At 36.1% G+C, this 10,024-nt stretch overlaps 2 protein-coding genes across 2 annotated transcripts; both read left to right on the top strand.

The window, feature by feature from the left end:
* Positions 1-1,290: 1,290 nt before the first annotated feature.
* On the top strand, positions 1,291-3,271 carry LOC103423056 (protein FAR1-RELATED SEQUENCE 5-like). The gene is made up of 3 exons (XM_029106388.2): positions 1,291-1,423; positions 1,569-1,633; positions 1,676-3,271. Exons 1-3 carry the CDS (start codon positions 1,291-1,293, stop codon positions 3,269-3,271), a joined length of 1,794 nt encoding a protein of 597 aa, XP_028962221.2.
* A 4,017-nt stretch (positions 3,272-7,288) lies between these two features.
* LOC103423027 ((R)-mandelonitrile beta-glucosyltransferase-like) lies at positions 7,289-9,153 on the top strand. Its single transcript, XM_008361098.4, has 2 exons — positions 7,289-7,877; positions 8,058-9,153. The coding sequence occupies exons 1-2, from the start codon at positions 7,367-7,369 to the stop codon at positions 8,999-9,001; spliced, it is 1,455 nt and encodes a 484-aa protein (XP_008359320.3). The 5' UTR covers positions 7,289-7,366; the 3' UTR covers positions 9,002-9,153.
* Positions 9,154-10,024: the final 871 nt, after the last annotated feature.

The following is a 10,024-nucleotide window of genomic DNA, read 5'->3' as shown; positions in this document are numbered from 1 at the left end:
TACGAAGAAGAAAAAAGAGCGGGGCTAACAGTGTATATTAATTGAGAGGAAACTTAATTGTGAGATATATGTTTTTTAGTCGAAATTGTGAGAACTTTAAATATAAATAAATTATAAAAGGGAAGTATTATTGACATTCAAAAAATCTCATTCTATACTCCTTACAAGTATATTTTTCTTTCTAAATATAGAAAGTTTGGAGTGTAGAATGAGAAATTTGGAGTGCCAATAACAATTCCCTTATAAAAACTTATACAGATCTTTAATGCATGGCAAAATTGGAATGGTTAGTAGTGTCACTCAACACAATCTAGCGGTAAGTAAAGTTCAACATAGTTTTTCTAAATATGACCCTATCATTTTTTTGCCTCGTCCAATGATTTTGAAAGAATTAAAAAGAAATAATATGTTCTTTTTTTCCTTCTACTATATGCAATATTTTATACTAGAGAAGAAAAGAGTTTAAATCGAGCACGTAGTAGGTTCAAAAGAAAAGCCGTAACTATCAGAGCAATCAACCAAGATTCTAAAAGAAGCAAGGAATACCAATTGGCTCTTATGTAGATACTCCTTTCAACCGGAATAGAAAATAAAAGGGTGCACCTCTGCTTCCGAACCTCGCTACCCCGTAACTATTACAATGAAAAAATAATATGTTGAGTGCACGATAAATGAATGAGAAATGCTAAGGAGACTCTCTCTAGGCAGGATTCTCCATGGACTTTTTGTTACCTTATATTTTTTGCACAATATTTTATAATGTTGGTACGTATACTAAAAACATGAGGTGACGTGCAAAATCCTACTTTTGAAAAGCCTACTTAACATTCTAATGAATAATTAGTACTAATTATTAATTACTCAATATTTTAACTTTGTGAGCTGGTCAGTTCAAAAAATGAAGTGTTTTTCGTTTTTAAAAGTTAAATACTATTAAATATCATTGGACCGAATCAGTATATTTACGTAGAGCTGATTCCATTCTAATAATTGAGAAATTTTTGGGAGTGACGGAGCACCACCTCAACAAAGTCAAGTGGTGTTCCCAACCTATTAAATGTTGACAGCTAAATGTTGTCATTTGTTAACTTAAAAAATACTTGAAAAAGCTGAAAACTCAAAAACCAAAAGATTCTTCATAACTCTGTTAACATCTCCGTTTCTTTGTTTCAAATCAAAAGCTTCTTGCGAACTTCAAGGGAAGTTGCAGACTCAATTCCCTCTTCTTTCTTTGAAAAATAACAACAATTCCCTCCATTTCTCACAGACTCGAACCCAGATCAAGGTATTATGGATGAAGACTCAAACCCAGACCAAGGTATTACGGATGGAGACTCAAACCCAGACGAAAGTAGCTTTCTGCAGGTAGACTCAAACCCAGACGAAGGTAGCTTTCTGCAAGTAGACTCAAACCCAGACCAAGGTATTTGATTTTGCCTTTTAATAAGTTGTATGTGTGAGCTCTTAAACATTTTGCATGATTATAGGACACTACTTTTTTGCTCTTGGTCATGATATTATTTTTTAATAAAATTTGATTATTGTTGATCTCCCAATGAATAATGCAGTCATTAATGTCGAAGGCAATGTAGAAAATATTCAATGCAATGCTCGAGAAAAAACTCCACCTATTGTAAGTTTTGAATAGAGTTATGCTGGAGATTTGTATGGAAAGATTGTGAAAAATGAGCAAGAAGCTTATGATCTCTATAATGAGTATGCAGCACGCACTGGCTTTAGCATTCGAAAGAAACAGAGAAGATATGACAAAAATGGAGATCTTTCAACACTTAATTTTTGTTGTTCAAAAGAAGGTTTTAGGCAAGATAGTGACCCTTGTGAAGAGAAAAAGACTAACAGATTGGACGAGAGAACAGGCTGCCAAGCCAAAATTCAATTTTTACTAGAAGATGGTGAGTGGAAAGTCTCTACCTTTGATCCTGAACACAATCATGAACTTGCAATGCCGGAGGAAAGACAATTTTTAAGATCAAATCGTAAAATTTTAGAAGATGATATGGGTGTGATTAAAACCATGGTGAATGCAGGTATAAGAACTACAAATACGTACTCGTATTTAGCAGAAGAAGTCGGCGAGTCTCAAAATGTTGGGTTTACGAAAACAAATTGCTACAATTTTGTTAGTAGGGAAAAAAGAATTATGCTTGAAGCAGGGGATGCTCAAAGCTTGATCAATCATTTTAAGCGCAAGCAAGTTGAAGATCCAATGTTCTTCTACACGGTGCAAGTTGATCAAGAAAATCAAATGACTAACTTTTTCTGGAGGGATGGAAGGTCCATAATTGATTATGAGTGCTTCGGGGACGTAGTAATATTTGATACTACATATCGAACCAATAAGTACAACATGATTTGTGCTCCTTTCGTTTGTGCCTTTTTGCTGGATGAGAAGACTGCTACGTTTGAATGGTTGTTTGAGGCATTCTTAGAATCAATGGGGAATCGAAAGCCTAGAACCATTTTCACTAACCAATGTCAAGCTATGGCAAATGCCATTATGGTGGTGTTTCCTGAGACATGCCATCGTTTATGCACATGGCACATATCAATGAATGCTACAAGGAATATACCAACACTTTATGGAATCCCTGAGTTCAAGAGGCTATTCAACAAGTGTCTTGACGGATGTCAAACAGAGTTAGAATTTCAGCAGACTTGGGATGCAATGATTGAGGAATTTAACGTTGCACAAAACATATGGCTTAAAGGTCTTTATGCCATTCGTGAGAAGTGGTGTCCAGTGTTTAGCCAAGATGCATTCTCTGTGAGGATAAAATCCACACAAAGAAGTGAGAGCATGAATAATGTTTTCCATCGTATGTCTACTAAAACGATGACTCTTACTGAATTTGTGCTTCATTATGAAAAACAAGCAAATGGCATGCATTCAAAAGAATTAGAAGAAACCTTTCGTTGCAAGCAAGGTTTGCCTTCTACAGCAGCTAAAAAAAATGGTTTTCTTAAACGTGCTGCAAGTGTCTACACGAGAAAAATTTATAAATTTCTTGCGTATGAGTTTGTTGGCAGTTTGGCGGTAAAAATGCATGAAGTTGAAAGTGATGGAACCTTCCAAACCTTTGAACTTAATGAGGAGGGTCACAGAACAGTTTATGTTGTCAAATTCAACTCCTCAACTTTAAACATCTCATGTATTTGCAAGAGGTTTGAATCCATGGGTTTGTTATGTCGTCATGCTCTATGGGTAATGAATGTAAAAGAAGTTTCTCAAATACCAATCAATACATATTGAAACGGTGGACGAAATACGCAAAGAAAGAACGGAATGAAAATGAGCATGGAGAATCTTTACATGTAAGTGACAATTCGTCAGTGACGTAGCGTCGGAATACTTTGATGCGGATTGCTTATGGTATATTGAGTATGGGAGCTGAGACAGAAAGTTGTCATAGAATTGCAATGAAAAAATTGAAAGAAATGGCACAATTGCTTGACAAAGAAATGAAGTCAAACGGGGAAGAAATTGCTAATAAAGAAAGCAATGACGTTTTGAATGATGCTACTGTTCGTGATACTGATGGAGTCAATAACTAATCTGATGAGGCACCGGTGTTGAATCCTCCGAGTGTGAGGCCAAAGGGAATAAGTAATGCTAGATTGAAAAGTCATATGGAGAAACATAAAAAGAAGACATCAAATGTTCTTGGCTCATCTAGTAAGAAACTTGTACATTTTAAATGTTTACATCTGTGTTATTCTTCATATATATATATATATATATTAATAGTAGTTGTTATTTACTTGTTCAGAGAAATCCAAACCACCAAGTAGTGGTGGTCCTTCACATACTGCCAATGCCAATGCTCATTCCCATTTAACTAATCAGGTAGCTAATTTGTATGTTTGATTTGGTTTTTCTATATACATTTTTTTAATTATTCATATTCGATATTCGATATCGATCAATTTGTTGTAGTTCTATCCAACTATGACAATGCTAACTGCCAATTCCCATGCTTGTTTCCCTTCACCTAATCAGGTAAACTAGTTTATATTTCTGAGCAAGATTTTATATATATTTTTTTCGATTATTCATGTTCCATATTGTATCAATGTTTGTAGCTCTATCCAACACTGAGTTTACTAACCACCAATGCACATGCTCGTTTCCCTTCATCAAATTAGGTAAACTAGTTCTATGTATGATTAAGTATATTTTATATATTTTATTTAATTATTTATGTTGGGTCTCGTATCAATGTTTGTAGTTCTATCCAACCACGAAATTGTCAACCACCAATGTCCAGACTGGTTTGCCTTTATCTAATCAGGTAAACAAGTTTATAGGTTTGAAATTTGCGTTGGTGTTCTCAATATTTATATATTACAATTTTCTTTTTCCTTTCAGAGTCCCAACTACAATTGGTCATGTTCCCCACCAAACTTTACCTTCACCAATGTGCTCCAAAGTCAAAACTGTATGACACATTTGAATTAGGTATTGTGTTTTTCCTTCTACCCTTTGCTTTGAATTAGTTATTTGTGTAAATTCATTGTTGAAGTTAAATTCTATGTAATGCAGGATGCCTTTCCTTGTGGCTTTGAGGAACATCAAGATGCTTGTAACTCCTAATTCTGATCATTTTAGACTTCACATCAAGATTTTAGTGGTTTTGACAAACATCAAGTTCATGAGAGAATGTTTTCTTGTTGTACTATATCAGACTTGTTATCATAAATCTGAAGCTCCATAATTTGACATTAGAATATGTAGCTTGGAAGTTTGGAATTTGACATTAGAATACATGTGACTTGAAAATGGTTAAATTTGATTTTGGATTAAAATGTGATGGTACAAGAAGTTTGGATTAACCCCAGAAATGAGTTTGGGATTTAACCCCAAATAGTGATGTCTGTTTATGCTGAAACATAAATGAATTTGGGATTTAACCCCATATAGTGCTTAAAGTGTCAGATTTGCAAAGATAGAATGCAGGACACGGACACGGGAAGTCTTGTAACTTTACCTTCATTAAATCTTGGGGCGACATTTGTTTAGTGGATTGGATCGATATATTCAACCATTTAGTGGAGACTAGAGATGATTAATGAAGTTGATAATGAACCATTGATCATCCAATTTTCTTGCTTAGACCTCTAGATTGCATTTGGTAGCTCCAGTAAAACGACATAAGGTTTTCTTATTTTCGAGTTGTGAACAGGTAATAAACAGAGTTTGTTTGAAGTTCTGCAAGTGTTGTATAAGGATGGAATAGAGCACAGGCTGTATTCAATGATACTCACATGTGCAAAATGCTAATCCTACGGTCTAAAGCTAACTGAGTTTTGAAGTGTAAAATCCCTAATTTCACTGCATTTGGATTGATCACAGTTTGTGACTTGTTAAACTTGATATCTTCTTGTACATTTTGGGAACTTGACAGCATAAAGAAGTGTTCATAAAAGCAAATTACACAATATCTACTAAAAAAACTTAGTGAAGGGACCCAGTTAGTCAACAAATAGGCGCCTCACACTTAAATATTAAAGAACAAAGAGAGAAAACCAAGCCGAACTCTTCAAAATTCGTTGGCACACATGCTTCATTGGCTCAATTGAATGTCTAATGCATACTTAGATACAACAATTCAAACAATAGCTCAGAAACAGTGCTGAAATTCCATTAGCATTAACCACACACTACCGGAACAGAGATCCTAGCAAAGCTACACCAATTAAATGACAAAGACTAAAAACCACAAGGATGAGGAAGAAGATGGACTTTAGATTACTGGAAGCCTGTTGTGATGAGGCCAAGTCTCCTTCCAGAATTTGGAAAACCCCTAAACTGGAAAAGCAAAAAAATTTAGCAGTAGCCCTTTTGTGATCGCCCGACAGTGCAAGAGCTTTTCAATTGAAATATGGGTTTGAGTCTGAGAAAACAACTTCAACATTTAAGGTTTTCAAACCATTTATTCTACCCATAAAAATCAAACAAAATTAAAAATCATACCTGCAGAAAGCTAAATTGGGTTTAGGGCAGCTCTACCACCACTTCCACAGCCACAACAAAAATAACCAACAACAACAACAGAAAGTGCAAGGGCAACGGAGGCCCTGACAATAAGAAGTTCAGGTACCGCGGCGTGTGCCAACCGAGCTAGGGCAAATGGGTGGCTGAGATCTGTAAGCCGCGTAAGCGCACGCGCAAGTGGCTCGGGACCTTCGCCACTACCGAGGATGCTCCCATGCCTACAACCGAGCCGCCATCATCCTTTACGGTTCTAGGGCCCAGCTCAACGTCCAGCTTTCCTATTCCTCGTCCCAGAACTCCACGCAGGGCTCATCTTCTTCCTCTTCCTCCTCCACCTCTTTGAGTCTACCTACAGAAAGCTACTTTCGTTTGGGTTTGAGTCTGTGAGAAATAGAGGAATTGTTGTTATTTTTCAAAGAAAGAAGAGGGAATTGAGTTTGCAACTTCCCTTGAAGTTCGCAAGAAACTTTTTTTTGAAACAAAGAAACGGAGATGTTAATAGAGTTATGAGGAATTTTTGGTTTTTGAGTTTTCAGCTTTTTCAAGTATTTTTTAAGTTAACAAATGACAACATCTAGCTATCAACATTTAATAGGTTGGGAACACTACATAGCTTTGTTGAGGTGGGGTTCCCGTCACTCCCAAAAATTTCTCCTAATAATTGGATACTGAGTATTGTCATGATTAATAAATGTCAGTTGCGGGAAAGATAACGATCATACCGACCCCCATTTGGGTATGAAGACATCACAAAAAATTGTGCATGTGGACGCAATCCCTATCATTATGGCGCGTCTGCTCCCAATCGCGGGGTTCAAGAGAATTGCAAATTAAAAATGCGGAAGAGGGTCTTTTCCTGATTCATTTTGTAGGGATCTTAAGAATTTTCTCATTCTAACCATTTATAGTACATCGTAATGTTAGTTTTTGTTAGATACTATTTGTATTTAATTTTAAATAAAAAATCAAATGATTTCAGACCGTATTATACATGGTAAATAATTAAATTAAATGTGAAGATCTTTAAAATTCACATAATTTGAATCCGCATGAGATTCAAATCCGAAAATGCTACTCTGTCATTCCACGATTTCACACCGTCGGACGTATTGACTTTAAATTAATTCAAAACTAGTCAGCTGGTAATTTTACATTCTGTCATCAACAATAAAAGCTATAACAAGCCGGATTTATGGACTTTTAAATTAATTAAAAATTAGTCATGTGATTTATACACCGACCCTTTACCCTATAAAAATATCCTAATTAACACTTCTCTTCCCACCACCACCACACAATTTCTTTCATTTCCATTTGCTTTTGTGTTTGCGTTTGTGTTTTGATTTCAAGAAAATGGGTTCGATTAGTTTGGCAGAAAAGCCGCATGCAGTTTGCATTCCATTCCCAGCTCAAGGTCACATAAACCCTATGCTGAACGTAGCCAAACTCCTCCACTTCAAAGGCTTTCACATAACCTTTGTCAATACACAGTTCAACCACAAACGCCTCCTTAAATCCCGAGGTTCCAACTCCCTTGACGGCCTTCCCTCTTTCCAGTTCGAGACCATTCCCGATGGGCTCCCTCCAACAAATGCCAACGTTACCCAAGACATACCATCTTTGTGTCATTCCACTAAGAAAACATGCTTGCCTCACTTTAGAGAGCTTTTGTCCAAGCTCAACTCTTCACGCGATTCGCCTTCTGTGAGTTGCATAGTTTCCGATGGTGTCATGAGCTTCACTCTTGATGCAGCTCAGGAACTAGGGATTCCCGAAGTGCTTTTCTGGACAACAAGTGCTTGTGGCTTCTTGGCCTACATGCAGTTTTACCGTCTCATTGAAAAGGGTCTCACCCCTCTTAAAGGTACATTTTGATTAAACAAAACAAAATCCTAACTACTTATTTTTCTTGATCTGTTTAGTTTTTTTTTTGATTTTTTTTAATTTTTTGTTTTCTCTTTCTGATAACTTTTAACTTTAAGTTCCACTAAACGTTTTACATGCAATAGTTATAATGTTAACACTTTCTTCATTGGATTTGTAGATGCCAGCTATTTGACAAACGGGTATTTGGATACCGTGGTAGATTGGATACCAGGAATGAAAGATATCCGATTGAAGGACATTCCAAGCTTCATAAGAACTACAGAACCAGATGACCAAATGCTGGATTTTATTCTGGTCGAGACAGAACGAGCAAAAAAGGCTTCAGCAATTATTTTGAACACATTCCATGACTTCGAACGTGAAGTTTTAGATGCACTTTCAACTCTGCTTCCACCTGTTTACGCTATCGGACCTCTAAATCTACAAATCAGTCAGATTCCGGCGGATAACGAGTTGAAGTCGATCGGATCGAACTTATGGACTGAGGAACCAGAGTGCCTTGAGTGGCTTGACTCTAAGGAACCCAACTCTGTGGTTTATGTCAACTTTGGCAGCATCACGGTTATGACAAGTGAGCAGCTAATTGAGTTTGCATGGGGACTTGCAAATTGTAAAAAGACCTTTTTGTGGGTTATTAGGCCCGACCTAGTTGGTGGGGATTCAGCTGTGGTTCCTCCGAAGTTTTTGGAAGAGACCAAAGATAGGAGCCTATTGGCAAGTTGGTGTCCTCAGGAACAAGTTCTGAGTCACCCAGCTATAGGAGGGTTTTTGACGCACAGCGGATGGAACTCTACCCTTGAAAGCGTGTGCGGTGGGGTGCCAATGATTTGTTGGCCTTTTTTTGCGGAACAACAAACCAATTGCAGGGTCAGTTGCAAAGAGTGGGGCATTGGGTTGGAGATTGAGGGTGATGTGAAAAGAAAATATGTGGAGGGGCTTGTGAGAAAGTTAATGGACGGGGAGGAGGGCAAAGAGATGAGAAAGAAAGCTTTGGAGTGGAAGAAGTCGGCAAAGGAGGCCAGTTGTCCTATTGGATTATCTTATGTGGATCTGGACAAAATGGTCAACCAGGTGCTTCTAACACCAAGAAAAGTAGAGTGAAATGATTAATCGATGGCTGTATGTTGTTGCTTAATTGTTTTATGAATTTGAATCTAGTTGTTAATTGCTATGTATTTGGACCATATCTAGTTTCATCGTTGTAATTTTTATTGATTTCAATGCAGTAAAATCATTCTATTCACATTCAGGTATGAGTATTTTTCACGTTTTTCTTATCGTTTTAATGTGTGGCATGAAGAGTTAATTACAATTTCTACTTATGTGATAGGGGGTCTTAAAACAGTTTTATTTTCTTTTTAAACAAAAGTTGCAAAGAAAATCTCCTCGCAACTACAAGTCCATAAGGATTGGATTAATCTAACTTACTGATCGTGATAATTGCATATTTAAAATAGTAAATAAAACAAAAATTTTGATGACTAATAAGATATGCAAAGAAACTAAATGCCAATAAAGATGACACTGAATTGAAAACAAAGCAAAAGTGAATTAACACTAAGAACGGATTTCACTAAACCATCCAACCCGAAATCTATAGTATATTAACAAAAAGTATCCCTGATTAACAACTCATTCCCTTCAGAGCTTTAGAAAACCAAAAACTCATTATGTACTATGAAAAATCAGTAAAAAAATTTCATGAATCATGTTAGTCCATTTCTGGCACTTATTCAAGACATGACATTTGTTACAAGAAGTATATTTGATATTTCCTCGGGTCACAACCTAATTCTTCTAATCAAACAACTAGTGTTGCAGAATTAAGAATAATCACAAACACTCAACATAGAACAATAACAATTAACAAAAAATTAAGATAACTATAAAATTATAAATTTTGAGTATTCATAGCTAGACTACACTCTAGCAAAAAATATTTAATTTATAGTAAATTTAAAAGACAACATAAATAAATTTGGAAACATAAAAAGAAACAACTGAAATTTCGATGTTACTCAGGACAAAGCTTAAATCTTCCGTTTTTCCATCTTGTGTCTGTCTACGCTGGGAGACTCTCTTATTTTGTGCCTCATATCCCTTTTCATGTGAATCCAGATCCTC

This window comes from Malus domestica, chromosome 08 (genome assembly GCF_042453785.1).
Source record: "Malus domestica chromosome 08, GDT2T_hap1".
In the NCBI taxonomy this organism is placed as follows: Eukaryota; Viridiplantae; Streptophyta; class Magnoliopsida; order Rosales; family Rosaceae; genus Malus; species Malus domestica.
Note: the sequence above shows the minus strand (reverse complement) of the source record. Positions and strands in the feature narration are given on the sequence as shown.

Coding starts and splice junctions, on each gene's coding strand:
- LOC103423056 (XM_029106388.2), top strand. CDS start 1,291: ATGGATGAAGACTCAAACCCAGACCAAGGTATTACGGATGGAGACTCA. Junction 1,424..1,568: donor AGACTCAAACCCAGACCAAG/GTATTTGATTTT, acceptor TGAATAATGCAG/TCATTAATGTCGAAGGCAAT. Junction 1,634..1,675: donor GAGAAAAAACTCCACCTATT/GTAAGTTTTGAA, acceptor TTGTATGGAAAG/ATTGTGAAAAATGAGCAAGA.
- LOC103423027 (XM_008361098.4), top strand. CDS start 7,367: ATGGGTTCGATTAGTTTGGCAGAAAAGCCGCATGCAGTTTGCATTCCA. Junction 7,878..8,057: donor GGGTCTCACCCCTCTTAAAG/GTACATTTTGAT, acceptor TTGGATTTGTAG/ATGCCAGCTATTTGACAAAC.